Source organism: Zosterops lateralis, assembly GCF_965231275.1.
Source record: "Zosterops lateralis genome assembly, chromosome: 24".
Lineage (NCBI taxonomy): Eukaryota > Metazoa > Chordata > Aves > Passeriformes > Zosteropidae > Zosterops > Zosterops lateralis.
Window position 1 is genome coordinate 4,628,719 of NC_139784.1, and position 17,250 is coordinate 4,645,968.

Genomic DNA, 17,250 nt, shown 5'->3' on the forward strand with positions numbered 1-17,250 from the left:
CATTTCATCTTTCCGAGCTGACACCAGCAGCCACAGCCCTGCCCAAAATTCCCTTCCCTCATCTCCCGTTTCTCTGTTCCTGTGTCCCCACACCCTGGCCACTCTGCCTCCCTCCCACACAAGCAGGAGACAGCGGAACAGAGAGAGAGTGCAAAAATAGAGTTTATTTCCATTTTTATCACATAGAAAAAAAAGCGGGTGTTTCTTGGGGCTCACCCAGCTGCAGCAATAAATACAGTACAAAACTCCCCACACCCGGAGCTCCCACACAGCCACGGGACCGGGGCTGCGTCAGGCTCAGGAGGATGGAATGTGTCCAAGTGGCTCTTTCCGGCCAGGCATGGGCACAAATAAGTTAAACTGCGATAAGTACTCTAAGTTTAGCAGGGAAGGGGGACAGAGCAGAGATGCAGCTCCCCAAAGTGCTGGAAAACTCTCATCCTGCTGAGGCTGCTGCATCCCTACAGTTCTTCTGTCTTCCCTCCCCTCCCTCCCTAATGGCTAATAAATATTAATTACTAGAAATAACACCCATCAGATGTGTCCCCACAGGCTGCAGCCCGGACAGGGAGATGGTGTTCTGGAGCATCTTCATCCTGGAATGAAGGTGTTTTCCTGTAGGATGCTGCAGCAGCCCCAGCAGTGCGAGCTGTAGGGAAACTGAGGCACAGGCAGTGCCGGCAGCAGCTGTGGGGGCTCAGCCCAGCTCTAGAACCTCGTAGCAGAGATACGCTTGTGTTTAAATATTAAACAAGGGTGATGCTGCACAGGTACCTGTGCACGGATCCACCGCGGGATCCCCTGGCGCCTGCCCGGGGCCACGGGTGGGGGAGCATCCCCAGACAGATAAATATTAAATAGCCATAAATATTAAATAAGCAGGAAATGGGGTGCTCCCGGGATGTCCCTCAGGTGGGACATCCACAAACAGGGGTCAGAGGCTGGCGAGGTGCCGCAGGGCCCGGTACGCCGTCTCCAGGAACCGCTGGAAGTTGGCCAGGATGAAGAAGCCGCTGACTTGCTGGTGGAACTGGGTGGAGAAGGTGGGGAGGGAGTCCTGGTTCTCTGAGGGGTACGTCACCGTGGCCAGGCCCAGGTCCTCCATCTACAGCCAGGCAGAGGCAGAGGCATCAGCTCCAGGCCTGGAGATGCCCCTGTGCCCAAGTGTGTCCCTCCCAGGGATGCAGCCCCTACCCTGCTCACTCATCTCTTGGGATGCAGTCCCCACCATGCCCACCCATCCCTGTGAATGCAGCCCTATGCTCCACCATGGTCGCCTCTCCTTTGGGGTGCAGCACCTGCTTTACCCACCTGTCCCCACAAAGCCTCCCCTTTGCCCCCTCACCTGCTGCTGGATGTTGGAGGACAGGTTGGCCATGTCCAGCTGCAGGGTCTCCACCAGCCCAGCGTGCACGGGCAGCAGGGCCTGGATGGTGGCCAGAGATCCCTGGTAGACACGGAGCCCGGCACGGATCTGGCTGAAGCAGGTCTCCTGTGGTGGGCATGGCGTGGTCAGTGGGGCTGGGTGTGGCCAGGCCACCAAGCCACGAGGGGCTCTGGGGTGCCCTGAGCCGTGACAGAGCTGAGCAGCTCATGGCAGGGCTGGGCTGTCTGCACTCACTGCCTGGAAGGTGCGCTTGTGACACTGCTCCAGTGGCACGTGTGTGATGTCCAGGTCCTGTCTCACCAGCTGCAGCTCGTCCTCCTTGCACAGCTGGAAGGTGTCACACTGTGGATAAAAGAGACAGGGTCAGGACACTAGAGGACCCTGGCACTCCCAGCACCCCCTGGCATCCCGTCCCTGGGATGTGGGACCCTGTGCAGCCCAGCCAGGAGGAGGGAGGGGATGGAGTGGACCCGTTGCAATGGGGAGGTGTGGCTGCCCCGGCAAGTGTGTATCCAGGAAGGTCACTACGTGGCCCCGGTGGGTGCCCCAACACCCCGGGGCTGAGCCTTGGGCAGTGCAGGGGACCCTGCTGGCTCCTGACCCTGCCGTGCCGATAAGGGCAGGGAGGAGGAAAGTCACCTTATCTGTGACCTCACAGCCCCTGCCATCCCCCCTCCGCAGCTTGTGGGACTCACCACCACGCGCTGCAGCGCAGCCACATCCCCGCGGATCTTGCGGGTGAACTCGAGGTTCCTTTGCAGGAAGAGCTGGAAGTCCTGGTCCCCTGAGAGCTCCATCAGTGGTGCCCCATGCAGCGCCTGCCACGGCGCCCACAGCAGCACACCCAGCAGCAGCACCAGCCCACCTGCGGGGACAGCGGCTCAGCATCCACCGGACACCCCAGGGAACCCCGACCCCTCAGCCAGGATGGGCTCAGCAAACAGGACTAACCTGAGGATGGTGGCAGCAATGTGGCCTGGGGAAGGGGCAGAGACCCCAAAAGGGGAGAAGGACCAGTGTTCCCTGCATCTGACCAGTGCTGAGGGCAGCAGCAGGGGGCTCTGGGTATGTGAGTGCAACAGGTGCTACACCTAGGGTGAGTTTTTGGGTGCTCTGGGTGCAGTGGGTGTAGTGGGGACAGTGGGTGCTACTGTTAAGAATGGGTGGTCTGGGTGCTGTGGGTGCTGTGGTTGAGGAGGCAGTGCATCCTATGGGCAAAGTGGGTTTTAGGGGTGGTTTGGGTTCAGTTGGAGCAGTGAGGGAAGCGGGTGCAATGGGAGCAGTGGGAGATGGGGGTGCTGCAGCGGGTGCCGCGTACTCACGGGTGAGGAAGCACATGTTGGGTGCCCGGCTCGGTGTCTCCTCCTCTGCTCAGCGCGGCCCTGCCCAGCCCGGCCCGGCTCTGCTCGCTCCTGCCTGGCTGTGCTCATTGATCCGGGGGCATTTATAGCGCACGGGCCTCGGGGATTCTCACCGATGAGGCAACAGGGCGATTGCTTCACTGCCTTAATCACAGCATGCAAATCCCGAGAACCGGGTGCTCGACCGCGGCCGCAGTGTGGGGCTTTCCCGGTGGGCAGCGGTGCCCCTCGGTGCGGCTGCAGTTGCCCGGTGGAGCCCAGGCACTGAGGTGGGTGCCGGCACAGGGCAGGTGGTGCCTTGGTGACTCATTAACCTGCTCGCAGGGCTCCCACTACACCGGCCAGGTGGGCCAGTGTCCAGCACAGCAGGGTCATGTGCAGGGTCACTCGCAGGGTCACTCGCAGGTGAGCGGCCAAAGGGATGGTGGCTTCCCGCTGCTGCTGTCACTCTGGGATTGTTCCCATGCCCAGCCCACGTGGGCAGCACCCCCTGTCAGCTGCCCCAGGCCCTCACCCTGGCATTAGGGTGGGTGTTGGTGTGACCTTCATGGTGGTGGCACCAGCTGGAGGTGGCCAAGGTGTGACCCGGTCCAGGCACCTGCCCAGAGCTGTGGCTCCCCGGGGCAGCACCACGGGGCCAGATCCTGCCCTGCTGGGCACTGTGGGGCTGAGTTCTGCCCAGTGTCCCCATGTGCAGCATCAAGCACCGGCCACATCGGGCTGACCTCACCTGGGAGGGCCCAGGCCCCCTCTCCCCCTACAGGGAAGAGGTTTCCAGGGCAGCCCTTGGCAAGGGGTGGCTGCTCCTGGCCCCGTTGTGCTGACGAGGGAATTTTGGCTCGTGCCTGTTCCCGCAAGTCCTTCCAGGATCTGTTGGGTCAGTGCCAGCTGGCTGGCTCCTGCCCGGCACGGGCCGGCCAGGACACGGGAGGCACCCGCCCCCCTCACAGCCCTGGACCTCAGGGTGACCCCGGGGTGACCCCAGGGCAGCACTGGGCTGGGGAGGCTCTTTTTGCACCCCTGAGCCCTGGCTGGGTCCCATTGCTGCCCTGCTGGAAGCTGTGTATGGGGACAGGGATGGGACAGGGAACTCGGGCTATGCAGGTTCCAGATGTTGGTGGCCACTGGGATGGGCCACACACTCACACCCAGTGGGGTAGTACAGTTTGTGGGGCCCATCCACAGCACCAGACCCAGAAGTTCCTGAAAGTCCTGGAAGTTCCTGCCTCCAGCTGGGAAATAAACCCCCATCAGCTGTAGCCAATCCATGAGTACCAAGCGGAGCCTTCCTGAAAGCTACTGATGACCTCCCCTCAAACCTGGCAGCACTAAACGTTCTGCCCTCCGGATGTGTGAAAGGACCTTGGCAGTAGAGACTGTTCATGGGATTTTTGGGAGAAACACTTCCCCCAGCTGTGCCTGTCCCCACCCTGGAGCCAAGGAGAGCCGGTGGCCATTGAGGGGCTCAGCATGGTCCCCTCACTCTGACCATGGGGTGACCCCAGAGCGGATCTGTCCTCGCAGTAGGATGGTGCTTTCAGGAATTGTGATGGGGGCGTGGGGGGGTTGAATCAGCGCCCAAAGGCCCTGTCAGCTTTCCAAGGAAGGAAGTGGTTTCAAATCTGAAACTCTGGGTATTGGGGGGGGGAGGAAGAAGCTGGCCCAGCAAATCCCCCTCCACCATGGGGCCGGAGCTGCTCAGTCCCGGGACGGTCCTGGGCATCCACCTCGTGTTTCGGTCTTGTGGTCACCCTTCCTCTTCCCAGGGCCCAACCTGGGCACCCCCAGCCCCTTCCCATCTGCCACCACATCAGTGCTCCTGAGATGTCCCTGTGTCCCCCAGCTCGCCTGGCTGGGCTCTTGCCTTCTTTGGTCTCCTCCAGAGCGGGAATGGGCTGGGACAGCCCGGCTCTTGACCTGCAGCCCTGGCTGCCATCCCAGCATGGGCGTGGCTGGGAGATTCCCAGATTTTCCCAGAGAACTCATCCCAGATGTTGATGGGACCCACCTGGAGCAGCTGCCTGTCCCCTGCCCCCATCACTCCGAGGGTTGGTGTTGTTGTGGGGCACAAGGGAGGGCTCTGTGCCTTTTCCCAATGGACTCCTCTTGGGATACCATACTGGAGCTGCTGTGGCCACTCCCGGCACCACTGAGACAAGGCTCCAGGCCCCCAGATCTAGTTCCATCTCTGGTGCCTAGCCCAGGGAGAGAGCAGAGGCCCCAAACCCTCATCCCAACAAACCCACAGCAGGAGCCACCCAGGCTGGTGTTTTTCCATCTTTTATTTTAAAAGTCATAATTGAAGTTTAACAAAGTTTGACCCCAGTGTTGTCATGGGAACGGGGGGGGCATCAGTGGAGACACCACTCCTGCTCCCTCCAACCCTGCTCCCCTCGCAGCCCCCCTGGCATCGGCTCCGATGTCACCACAGGGATCCTTTTAAGGATGTTTATTGGGGAGAGGGTCCCACCACAAGTGCAGGTGGTCAGGGGGTGTGGGCCCAGGGAACCCCCCATGTCCTCTCCCACAGTACAGACATGCAGGGATTTATAAAAGGGGGTCTGGGGGGGGACGGAGGGCCCTGCTCAGCCACCGTATGTCCAAGGGACAAATAAAAAAGTACAGCCAGGGCCCAGGGTCATGGAAAACCATCGTCATCGTCCTCTGCCATTTCCTTGGCAAACTCCAGGTCCTGCTGCTCACGCTCCCGGCGCTCCTGGAAAGCAAAGGCCGAGGTTGGTGGCAGGTGGGGACAGGAGCCACATCCTTCCTGTGGCCACAGTGGCTGCAGAGACCCTGGTGAGATCTCACCTCTGCAGATTCCAAGTCCTTGTTGTAAGATTTGGGCGGGAACCTCATGGCCTGGAGAAAAAGAAAGGGAGGAGCTCAGAGCTGAGCCAGCCCTGAGCCGTGTCCTGCTGTCCCCACCAGGGACCAGGGGACACGCTGTGCTCACCTTCACAGACATGTTGTGGATGTCGAGGCAGAAGGAGATGCGCTGGTGGAAGGCCAGCTGGGGCTCCCGTGTGGAGTAGATGTCGATCATCTCCTTGGACTGGACGTAGCCCTTCTCATGGTTGATGCTGGCCTCGATGACGCCATCCCGGATGGCCTGTGAGCCCAGGCACAGGGCAGGGCATGGGGTGTCCCCCAGGGCTCACACAGAGCGGGGACATGGTGCCCTGAGTGGCCCCAGTTTTCCCTGCAGGAGCCTCAACCCAAACCCAACGGTGCTGCAGGGAGGGGGTGTGGGGGAACGGGGCAGGGTAGGGGGCTGTGGGCACCCCGGGACCCCACAGGGATGGATGGGACTCCCTGTGCTGGTACCTTGGCAACAATGAACTCGGCGTCCTCGGGGCTGTCCAGCTGCAGCTTCTGGGCGATGTCGGCCAGGGAGATGCGGGAGTAGGAGAGGCTGATCATGCGGACACCTGCAGGGAGAAGGGAACGGGATGCAGCCCCCCAGGCCTGCCCAGCCTGGTGGGGGTCCCCAAACACCCTCGTACCTGTCTTGATGACGTTGTGCCTCAGCCGAATGATCAGGGTGTAGGTGCCATCGGCCTGGAACTTGTCCCCAAACTGGTCAAGGACTTGGTTGAACTTGGCCAGGTTCCCCGTCCTGACAGCTGGAGGCAAGAAGGCGGGAATGAGGGAAGGCGAAAGGCTGGGAAAGTGAGTCAGGGCTGGCTGACTTCTTCTTCTCCTCCTTCCCAAGTGGCATCTGCATCCAAGTCCCATCAAGGGGAGAGAATTCCCACTGTGTCCCTTCCCACTCAGGATATTCCGTGATCCTCTGACACTGTAGGAAGGACAGAGATGGGCAGGGGTGGGCAGCCATACCCTGGGTCAGCAGGAAGTAGGGCATGAGCGAGCGCTTGAGCGAGGGCTGCCGGAACTGGAGCCTGTCCGGGATCTCCCCGAGGAGCAGCTCCACCACGATGAGCAGCTTGTGCACCTGGGCCAGAGTGAGACCCTCAGTGAGTCCCCATGGGGCCTGAAACCATTCCCGTACACTCCAAGAGGTCTTGCACCCATCCCCGTGTGGCACAAGACCCCGGGAGATCCCAAACCCCCTGTGGGGCCTGGAAGGTCCCAGATTTGTCCCTGGGAAGTTCCAAACCTAGGAGGTCCTGCACCTGTCAATCCTCCAGGACCCAACACCCTGGGAGGTCCCAAACCTGCCCCCATGGGGCCTGAACCTTTGGGATACCACATCTATCCCTGTAGAGACCAACCCTGGGTGGTCCCAGATCTCATCCTAGAAGGTGTCAAGGCTGGGAGGTCCCAGAACCATCCCCATCGAACCCAACCCTGGGAATTCCAGGACCTGACCCTGGGAAGTCCCAAATCCCAGGGGACCTGACATCCAAGGAGGTCCTAAACCTGTCCCCAGCACATCCCAAACCTGGGAGGTCCCAAACTAAACTCCATGGGGCCTGACCATGACCATCACCATCGCTGAAAGTCCCAAGCCTGGGAGTTCCCAAACCTGGGAGGTCCCAGACCAAATCCCACGGGGCCTGACATCCCAGAAGGTCCCACATCCAACCCCTGTGAGATCCCAACCTTGAGGGGTCTCAGACCCAACCCAGGGGGGTCCTGCCCCCTCCCCACTCACCGTTTGCTTGAAGCCGACGGCCGTGTGCTGCGGGGCCTTGCGCAGGGCGTTGGTCATGGTCCGCCGCGCCTCCGAGTACTCCAGCTGGATGGCCTTGATCCGCCCTGCGCCCACACGGGGCCGGTGGGGAAAGCCACCCAGTGAATCCAACCTGACCTACACGGATGGGGCTCCAAATCCTGCCTGGAAGCCCCACCTCCAGCTGCTCAAAGGGGTTCTCTGAGGAACTGGAACCCTTGGTGTGGGGTGCCAGGAGGCAGGGCAGGCACCGAGCCCCGCTCACCTGTGTAGTACAGGTACCGAGCCCACTCGTTGTTGTTGGCCTGCTCGGGGAACACGGATTTGGAGACGAGCTTCTCGGCCTGGTCGTAGAGGTTGTAGTGGAGGTAATTCCTCAGGAGCAGGTTCAGGAGCGTGGCCTGGCCGTCGGCGTCATGGCGCAGTGTGGCCGTGCGGAGCCGGGCGTGCAGGAAGCTGCGGGGTGGGACAGGGAGTCAGGGAAGAGGGAGGAAAACAGGGGGATCAAGTCCAGGGACAGCTCCCCCACAGGACCCATCCCACCTCCGGACCACATCGAGTTTGTTCAGGAATTCGTAGATGCGGGAGTGGTAATAGTAACACTTGGCCACCACCAGGTCCAGGGCCCGGCGGTTCTGGGAGCTGATCTTCTGCATCAGGTCATCGGACACTTTCTGAGCCTGCAGGAGGAAAAGGGAGGTCAGGGGAGGGGGCTGATCCCAGGAGAGGCAGAGACCACCTGGGCTGTGAGGCTGAGCCTGGGGAAACAACCTAACACTGCTGGGATGAGGGGACAGCAGGGGGCAGAAGTAGGAGATGCCCAGGGAGCAGGAGCACTGCAGGGGCAGCTCAGGGGTCTCACCTCAGGGTACCTCTTGCTGTTCATCAGGTAGATGACAAGCAGCAGCTGCAGGTAGGCCTCCACCTCTGGCAGGAGAGGGGCTGAGGCTGCTTTCCCTGTCCGTGGGCGGAACTGCAGCTCAGCTTCTGTGTCCATGGACTGAGGGGAGAGAGAAATTCTGGATTCCTGTCCCTGTGTGGAGACAGCTCTGCTCCAGGTGTGACAGGAGCCAGGCCAGGACTGCAAGGACCTGTCTCTGCTCACGTGTGTCTGAGCACGTGAGGGGCTGCTTGTCCCCTGTGTCCCCAAACCCCACTGCCCTATTCCAAAGGCTCCTAGGAGAGGGAAAGAATCATAGAATCCCAGACATTTTTGGGTTGGAGGGGCTTTCATGTTCATCCTGTCCCACCCCCTGCCATGGCTAGGGACACCTTCCACTAAACCAGGTTGCTCCAAGCCCCATCTGACCCAACAATGGACACTTCCAGGGATGGGGCAGCCACAGCTTTCTTGGGAAATCCATTTCAGTGCTTCACTGCTCTCACAGGGAAGAATTTCTGGTCAATATCCCATCTAATCCTGCCCTCTGTCAGGGGCAAGCCATTCCCCTTTGTCCTGTCACTCCAAGCACTTGTAAATATTCCCTCTCCATCTTTCCTGTTGCTTCTTCAGATACCACAATCAGGTCACCCCTAAACCTTCTCTTCATCAGGCTGAACAATCACAATTCTGTCTGTCTTGCCTCACAGCTGAGCTGCTCCATCCCTTTGATTATCCTCTGGATTCACCCCTACAGCCCCACATCCCTCCTGTGCTGGGGAAGCTCTGACCCTGAGCTGGGGCAGCTCTGCTGGGGGGTGTCACCAGAGCAGAGCAGAGGTGAGGACAGGCATCCCTCCCCCACTCCTGTCCCTACCTCCTCCAGGAATCCGAGCAGGAAGTCCCTGACAGTGCAGTTGGAGGTGAAGAAGCCGTGGATGGCCTTGTGCAGCACGTTGTGGTTGAGGCGGCGGGAGGTGGAGGGCAGAGCCCGCAGTGCCCGCAGGACGTAGCGCGGCTCCTTCCCCGACACCGCCTTCTCCAGCTGCTTCACGTGCTCCTTGATGTCTGCGGGGGCACAGGGACACCCCTCACCCCAAATCCTCTGCCCGGAGCACCCCGGAGCAAAGCCAGGGCTGCCCCCTCCTGCTGGTCTCACTGCCCATGGCCTTGGTGTCTCCAGTGGCCTGACCTGCGCTCAGGGCTGTCCCTGCTTGGAGCAGGGGGCTGGTGAGGCCTTTGCAAAGTTTTCTCCCTCCTCCCAAAGGGCTCCATTCTCCCTCTGCACCCCCGTGGGGTCCCACCACAGCAGGTCTGCAGTCCCTCTGTCCCTCACAGTCTGTCCCCAAAACACACCCTCACCCTCAGAGAGCTGCCCCAATTCCCTTCCACAGTGATTCCCCCAAAACACAACTCCATCTCTCATTCATCAGTGACTGCCCCCAAAACCAATCTTCCCCTTCCTTTCCCTCACACACTGCTCCAAATGCCCTTCTCCCCCACAGAAAACACACCTTCCATCTCCATTTCCTTCTCTGTGCCCTCTAAACCCCTGTCCCCATAGTGACACCCCCCCAACAACCTCTTTTCTCCCTTTCCCACATGCTGTCCTCCAGCTCCCCTTCCCCAAAGTGTTCCCCCACCCTAAACTCACCTCTCATTTCTCTTTCCCTCAGAGCCCCCTCCAACTGTCCCCCCCGCACCGATCCCGCCATTTCCCTCCTCCAACGCCTTTCCAGCCCCCTTTCCCACCTTCCCCTCAGGTACCCCCACCTTGACCCCCTCCCCAACCCCGTCAGGGTTTACTATACCTCCCCACAGTCTCCCTTCTCCAACATTCCCCCCTCAGGGGTTCCCCCGATCTGTCCCAGATCCCTTCTACCCCCAAGAGCCCCCAGGTCCCCCCCCCATCGCCACAGACACCCCCATTACAACACCCGCCCCCCCCCTCACCCTCCAGCGTGATCGCGTCCAGCTCCCGCTGCGGCTGCCGCTCTCCGGCCGCCTCGGGGGCCACCGGCGCCGCCTCCTCGTGCATCTCGACGTCGGGGGGGGCGGGCGGGGGTCCCTCCGGGGGTGCCTTGGCCTTGTCGCCGCGGCGGCGGGACGCGCCGTCCTGCTTCATGGCGTGACACTGCACAACGGGCCGCCAGGCGCGACCAGCCGAGCGCCGAGCGACACACGATCGTCTCCTTCCGCCTTTCGTTCGGCCGTTTCCGCCATCGCTCGGCTTGTTCCGCCGCGCTTTCGGATATCTCCGGTACCGCTCGGAGAGTTCCGTCGCGCCTCCTCTCCGTGACGCTTTCGGGTATTTCCGTCTTCGCTCGTAGATTTCCGCCGTATTCTCGGGCGTTTTGGCCGAGCCCTTTCGGAGAGTTCCGTCATTGATCGGCTTCTTTCGCCTCACTCACTCGGGGATCTCCGTAGAGCTTTCGGGGGTTTCCGCCGGGTGCTGAGCTGTTCCCGCCTTTTGGGGGCGCGCGCGAGGGCGAATCTTCGCTGAGGCGCAGCGCGAGGTCCCGTGAGGGGCTCGGCTGTGACGGGGCGTCCTGTGAAGGGTCCCGTGAGGGGCTGGGCTGGGATCGGGGATCCCGTCAAGGGTCCCTTGAGGGGCTGCACTGGGACCAGAGATCCGTGAAGGGTTCCTTGTGGTTCATGTGGAGTCGGGCTGGAACCGGGGAGTCCCGTGAAGAGTCCCGTGAGGGGCCGGTTTGGGAACGGGGATTCTGTGAGGGGTCCCATGAGGGGCCGCGCTGGGGCCAGCTCGGGAATGGCTTAGGTCCCGTGAGGGGCTGGGCTGGGATCGGGGATTCTGTGAAGGATTCCGTGAGGGGCCGGGCTGGGATCAGGGATTCTGTGAAGGATTCCGTGAGGGGCCGGGCTGGGATCGGGGATTCTGTGAAGGATTCCGTGAGGGGCTGGGCTGGGATCGGGGATCCCGTGAAGGGTTCCGTGAGGGCCTGGGCTGCGGCCAGGTCGGGGATACCGTGAAGGGTTCCGTGAGGGGGTGCACTGGGACAGAAGATCCGTGAAGGGTCCCTTGTGGTTCATGTGGGGTCGGGCTGGAACCGGGGATCCCGTGAGGGGGATTGGGAATCCTGTGAGTGTCTGGGCTGGGGTCGGGAATCCCGTGAGTGGTCCGGTGAGGGGGCGGGCTGGGGGCTGGGAGCGGCGGTCTCATGAGGGGCCAGGTTGAAGTTGGGGGTTCTGTGAGGGGTCTGGGGTCAAAGGATCCCACGACGGTTCCAGGTTGGGGCCGGGCTCCCCTTGTAGCCGTCGCAGGACAATCCGGCCCCTGGTGCTGGAGATCCTCTCAGAGCTGTCAGTGCCCACACAGGTGAGCAGTGCAGCCCCTTGCTGCAGACGGCCCTTACCTCCAGGGACCCTCCCAGGGCCCCACAGCCTGAGGGACCCCCGACTTCCCCACAGGGCTATGTGCCCCACAGCCTGAGGGACCCCCGACTTCCCTACAGGGCTATGTGCCTGTATTTTTCGTACAACATCCCGAGCTTATCAGATGTGCTGTGCAACCAAAACCATACAAAATTAAGAAAGTGACTTAAAGAACACCCAGTTGCATGGCAAGAAGGTCTTCTTTATTTATAAAGGGGTAATGAGAGTATTGTTGCTCTAAAGTGCTGCCTGTGTCTCTCAAGCATCTCAAGGATGATGGCAGTGTTGGGACCAGGGAGGGGTCAGTGAAACAAATCTACTTTGATATCCAGCCTTTAGCATCCATAATGAATTTTCCAGCCTTAAATTTGCTTTTGTCAGCCAAAGCAGCGTTGAGCATCAACAAGGATGATATTGGGAGAGAAAACTCTCTTGTCAGCAGAGATTTCCCAAGACCTTGTGTGGGGCTTCCCTGGGCAGGGCCAGGCACCTCCTACTTGGAGGCACTCAGGAGGTTGAGGGCGTACAGGGCCACAAACAGGGCTGCCACGGCCTCAAAGGGCTGATCCCTAGGGAGAGCTGATCCATCTTCCTGGAGCTGCACTCCACTCAGCTGCACCAGGGCAATGGTTAACTTCTGTTCCTCTACATCTGAGAAGGAGAGCAGGCTGGCATCCACAAGGAAACTCTCCTGCCCCTTATCCAGGCCATGTTTCAGGAGGATTTCAACCTTCACAGCAGCAACAACAAAAAAAGCAAAATCAGAATTTCAGTCAGTTGTCAACTTTTGACATCACTATGGAGATATTCTTATAATTAACATAGACCCAGCCTCCCCTTGAAGGAGCCAAGTGTGATGTGTGTTCTCACCAGCTTCAGCTGTTGGGACACAATCTTCCTTTCCAAGGATTCCAGCAGCAGCTGCAGCTGATCCTCCATTAACTCTGCAGAAAGAAACTGGGTTTGGATCCAAAGCCTCTCACCAAGGTCAGTGGTGGAATGGGAATGGAGAGTAGGATGGGAAAGAGTGAAGAGGATGGGAAGGGTGATCATTTCATTGTAGGAAATGCTCCTTTGGCCAAAGGTGTTTTGGATCTTTTAATGGAAATGATTTGTGCAGGTTGAGTGTGAGAGTGATCTGGCTGTTACTGACAGAATCATGGAATAGTGGGTTGGAAGGGATCTACAAGGATAATTGGTGTCCAACTCCCATCCCTGCACAGGACAATCTCAGCAATCTGAGCATGTGCTGAGAGCATTGTCCAAACCCTCTTGGAGCTCTGTGAGCCCTGGGGCTGTGACCATTCCCTGGGGAGTGTGTTGAGTGCCTGAGCACCGTCTGGGCTAAGAACCTTTCCCTGATATCCAAGCTAACTGTGCCAGCCAGAGCTGCAGCCCTTTGCTTGGGTGCTGTGGCTGGTCAGCAGAGCAGAGATGTGGGCTGGGCCTTGGGAGGAAGCTGTGAGCACACTTCGAGGGGGCAGGAGGCCCTGGATGGGTGCAGAGGGGGTTTCCCTCCTCTCCCCTCCCTTCCATGGGACTGGGATGTAGATTCCACTTGAGGAGGAGGAGGAGGAGGAGAGGTATGAGAAGGCGGCAGGAGGGAATGGCAGGACTGGGAGTCATCCCTGCCTTGATTTCCCTCTTAAAGACCCAAAGGCTCACCATGCAAAGCGTCAAGGACGTAGGTGATTCCCTCTGCCAGCTGAAGGAGATGATCTCTTGGAGAATGCTGTAAGGAGCTGAACAGGGCTTGTAAGTCTGGGCTCTGAGTTTTCAGCTCATAACCATCATTTTGCTCAGCAACTTCTTCCATCTGCAAGGAGCAAGGAAAAGCAATGTCAGGATTTGAGGTCAGAGGCTGCTGCTTGTCCGGAGCAGAGAGATGTGCTGAGTGAGGGAATTTTGGATGGACAGTTGTGGCCCAGGGCAGGTGAGTTGTGGGGCAAGAGGTGTGGTCCTGGATGTGTCTGTATTTCTAAAAGGTGGCAGTAAGAAGAACTTCACTTACTTTCTGGCTGAGCTCTTGAAGGAGGTTGTTGTCTCTCATGACAGCTTTGATGGTGTTTAGGATGAGGGCCAGCAGGTCACGAGACAACTCGGGGAAAATTCGGCAGGAGTATTTAACTTCTGTCACCACTAGTCCTAATTTTCCTAGTGAGGGACCTGCAAACCAGAAGGAGTCCAAATGTGTCACTTGAGTTCTAGGAGTTCACAGGCATTTCTAAACTCAGATTATGAAACACTCATATGAGTGTTTTTAAATCAATAATGAATTTTGGCAGTTGTGATATCTCAGGTAACAAGCAAATGCAAATCACTCGTGTTGCTTGGTTTTATGCTGGGAGGTTTCAATTTTACCTAAAGCAGGTAAAAGTTGTGGATGTGGAAGCAGTAAAATACATTACTTACCATCAGCTACATAAGCTTGCTTTCTCACAGGTTCTGCCGGGAAATATTCCAGATCTGAAAGAGGGCAAAAGGGAGAGTTTTCTATACCAGACTTCCTAGTGGTGGTCACTCACCCACTTTCCTCCCTGAGTCCTCTCTTTTGAGTAGGAAAGGAAAAGAAACACTGAAACTCTGCTCTCTGTGCCATTTATGAACAGGAGCTCTGCAGCTCCTGAAATGTAGATGTGAGGCTTCCTTCTTTCCTTTCTTTACTGACTCCTCCCCAAGGAGCATCTTGGACCTTGCATGGGTTATCTGACATTTCCTAGATGATTTCTGTCCCTCACACTGCCTCCCTAACCATGCAAACAAGTTTAGTGTTTTCTGGGGCCAGGTGATTCTTCAAAAAATGTTCTTCCTCTTCTGCACCTTTTCCGGAATGGAGGAATTGGTCATTTCTGGAAGTTGCTTACCCCATGCTCCATCTCTAATGTGTATCTGGATGGTCCTGAAGGCCAGAGTGCAGCCCTTGGGTATGACTATGCTTTGTTTGTCCTCTCTGGTGCTCTGGACAAAGAAAACAACCTGTTAGAAAATCTAGGTGCAGGTGTTGGTGAAGGAAGGAGAAAGAAGCCAAACCTGTGCACAGACTGTGGCATAAAGTTTGGTCTTGAAGCCCCCATTTGCCTTGGTGGATTCCTTGTACACAGCATCCTCCGAGGCTTCAAGGATTTCCGTGACTAGGTATAGACTGATGTCTCTTTTCTGTAGTTGTCGGATGAAGGAGTGATCCGTGTTGATTTCTCTAAAAGAGAAAAATGTTAGGAAGGGTCTGGAGCACCAGGAGCAGCTGAGGCAGCTGTAGGGGATAAACCTATAGAAGAGAAGGCTCAGGGGGGACCTTGTCACTCCATTCCCTGCCTAACCTGGCCTAATTAGAGGGAATTCATGCCCTAAGGTTTTGGGCTGTTGAAAACCCCTTTTTAATCTCATGTGTGCTGGATGGGTATGACTGGAGCTTGTGTGCTTCCTTTGTCATTCCTTACCTTTCTCTTCTCAGTGACTCCAGTGATTCCAGTGATATGCTTTTCTTCTTTGGTATAATGGAAATCTCTTTGGACAAGGAGGAACCACCCTTCAGCTCTACATTTGCAGGGTCAACAGAAATGCTGAGACCTCCATCAGCTTGGTCAGTGCTGGTTTTTGTGAGAGTAAATTGGCTGGAATCTTCATGGATGGACTCTGAAATAATTCCATGTGTTATGTTAAGCAGGACTACAAAGACTCAGCACTGTAAGTATATCACACACAGGAAAGCTGGAACATGGTAGAGTTCAGCCACAAATGGTTCAAAAACATTATCTTTGGTATTTGATAAATTCATATTGATAAATTTGGGCTTTACCTATGGGTTTACCATCTTTTCCAGGCAGCAGCACATCATCCAGTGTGAACCCTGTCCGCTGGTAGTAGGGAGCTCGGTGAAATACAGATTTTGGCTTCCTTTTTTTTTTTAGGAGATAGAGAGGCCTGAAGTGCTCATTGCCTGCGATGCTCTCAACAGGGACCAATTCTTTGCATGGATCCATTTGATTTACGATGAACTTGGTGAGTTTTTTAAACATTCTGCTATGATTGAGGTTTTGAAGCAAAGCCAAGTGGATTTGTGCTTTGGGAAAGAAGGAACACAAGCTAAGCTGAATTACTTGATATAATAGGAGGACATTGTAACAACGTGTTACTTTAACAATTAAGAAGATTTCAAAATAATGACTGAAAATCCCCCTCGTTATCCAAGGACACAAGTTTCACAGGGTTGCTAATGGGAATATTTGGAGAGGAAGCAGCAGGGACTATGGGTTGTTTGGCCTCATCTGTTTTTGCAGGTGAACACCAGTGATTGTACAGAGAGAACCGCGATGGCAGACTGTGAGGATGCTGATTTTGGGGACAAATGTCGACCAAAAGACAGAGAAATCAGCCCAGTCCAGCTCCTTGGGCAGCCCCTGTTGGTCTGTAGGGGGGAGCTGGTGTTTGAGGGGCAGAATGAAATCCCTGTTCCTTTTCTGAGATAGCTTTATCAAAAAGTTTCCGTTTCATTTTTCTGGTTTTACGGGATGGAGTTGGGGAGGGGAAATTGAGCAATCCAGAGTGGTTTGGGTGGGAAGGGACATTAAGGTTCATCCCATTCCTCTCCCTGCCATTCTCAGGTACACTTTTTGGTCTCCCAGGCTGCTCCAAGCCCCCTCTACCCTCGTTATAGACACTTCCAGGAATGGGGCAGCCACAGCTTCTCTGGGCAACCTGTTCTGGGGCCTCAGCACTCTCAGAGGAAGGATTTCTTGCCAATATCCCATCTAACCATGCCCTCTTTGAGTTTAAACCATTCCAAGTCAAATAGCCTTGTGTGCTCAAGGTTAGTAGCCCTTGCAGGACTCATTCCCTTGAAAGCCTCCAAGAAGAGAAGAGAAACTAAAGAACAGCACTTAGCAGAGAGCTCCCACCAATCTTCTCCCCTATGCAAAGCTGTGGGATATTGCACTTGCTGGTTTATGGGGTGGTGGGTGTGCAGAGCAGACCGTGGGGCTGCTGATGTGATGTGGCCTTTGGAGAGCAGCTGGACTGGGGAGAAGTCCTCTGGCTGTCTGCTGAAGGTGTGGAAGCGTTTGATAAGTACAGGAATGTGTCTCATGCAGGAAGCTTGCACTTTCCCAAACCCAGAGCAAAGAGTAAATTGATTTTTCTTACCTTGCCAACTGGGGGACTCCCTGAAGCAACTCCTGGGCAGGGCAGTGTTTGACCTGATCTGTGCTTGAGGATCCCTGGCTTTTCCCAGAACCTTATGAGTTGTTGTTCCCAGCTGTGAGATCACTTCAGCAATTTTACATCCTCAGCACCAGTGTTCCACTTCCACAAATCAGCCAGTGCTTGTGTAACACTTCCCTTTACATCATCGAGTGGAGTCTGTTGCAGGGGCTGTGGGGAAGTCAAAACTTCTACAAATACAGGAGATGTAAGTCTATTGGTGGAAGTGTCCCACACGAGACTGGACAGGAAGATGTCCTCCCTGCCCCTGGCAGGAGGTGAGACTGGATTGGCTTTAAGGTCCCTTCCAGCCAAACCATCCCATCATTGCATAGTTAAACTTTACAAAGCCAGTGCTTTGTAAACTTTACAAAGAACAGTGCTGTTCTTTGACAGA

General features: G+C 56.9%; 3 protein-coding genes across 3 annotated transcripts; all 3 read right to left on the bottom strand.

The window, feature by feature from the left end:
* Positions 1–934: 934 nt before the first annotated feature.
* Positions 935–2,725, bottom strand: CSF3 (colony stimulating factor 3; the record flags this gene model as incomplete). Its single annotated transcript, XM_083877744.1, has 5 exons — positions 935–1,105; positions 1,346–1,492; positions 1,622–1,729; positions 2,083–2,252; positions 2,710–2,725. 5 exons carry the CDS (start codon positions 2,723–2,725, stop codon positions 935–937), a joined length of 612 nt encoding a protein of 203 aa, XP_083733870.1.
* Positions 2,726–5,018: 2,293 nt separating this feature from the next.
* PSMD3 (proteasome 26S subunit, non-ATPase 3) lies at positions 5,019–10,411 on the bottom strand. The gene is made up of 12 exons (XM_083877754.1): positions 10,218–10,411; positions 9,142–9,332; positions 8,247–8,384; positions 7,928–8,064; positions 7,650–7,840; positions 7,367–7,470; positions 6,589–6,703; positions 6,255–6,374; positions 6,076–6,179; positions 5,705–5,860; positions 5,560–5,610; positions 5,019–5,464 (listed from the first exon to the last, which is right to left on the bottom strand). The coding sequence occupies exons 1-12, from the start codon at positions 10,387–10,389 to the stop codon at positions 5,387–5,389; spliced, it is 1,557 nt and encodes a 518-aa protein (XP_083733880.1). The 5' UTR covers positions 10,390–10,411; the 3' UTR covers positions 5,019–5,386.
* Positions 10,412–11,897: 1,486 nt separating this feature from the next.
* Positions 11,898–17,010, bottom strand: LOC310918570 (gasdermin-A3-like). The gene is made up of 10 exons (XM_083877471.1): positions 16,797–17,010; positions 15,454–15,717; positions 15,095–15,290; positions 14,688–14,853; positions 14,522–14,615; positions 14,070–14,123; positions 13,669–13,823; positions 13,323–13,473; positions 12,528–12,601; positions 11,898–12,387 (listed from the first exon to the last, which is right to left on the bottom strand). Exons 2-10 carry the CDS (start codon positions 15,671–15,673, stop codon positions 12,151–12,153), a joined length of 1,347 nt encoding a protein of 448 aa, XP_083733597.1. The 5' UTR covers positions 15,674–15,717; positions 16,797–17,010; the 3' UTR covers positions 11,898–12,150.
* Positions 17,011–17,250: the final 240 nt, after the last annotated feature.

Excerpts from the sequence above, each read along its gene's own strand:
- LOC310918570 (XM_083877471.1), bottom strand. The coding sequence starts at position 15,673 with ATGTTTAAAAAACTCACCAAGTTCATCGTAAATCAAATGGATCCATGC. Across the intron at positions 13,824-14,069 it reads GCAAGCTTATGTAGCTGATG|GTCCCTCACTAGGAAAATTA; the intron begins GTAAGTAATGTA and ends TCTGGTTTGCAG. Across the intron at positions 12,602-13,322 it reads CGTCCTTGACGCTTTGCATG|AGTTAATGGAGGATCAGCTG; the intron begins GTGAGCCTTTGG and ends TTCTTTCTGCAG.
- PSMD3 (XM_083877754.1), bottom strand. The coding sequence starts at position 10,389 with ATGAAGCAGGACGGCGCGTCCCGCCGCCGCGGCGACAAGGCCAAGGCA. Across the intron at positions 9,333-10,217 it reads GGACGCGATCACGCTGGAGG|ACATCAAGGAGCACGTGAAG; the intron begins GTGAGGGGGGGG and ends GTGCCCCCGCAG. Across the intron at positions 8,065-8,246 it reads ACAGCAAGAGGTACCCTGAG|GCTCAGAAAGTGTCCGATGA; the intron begins GTGAGACCCCTG and ends TTCCTCCTGCAG.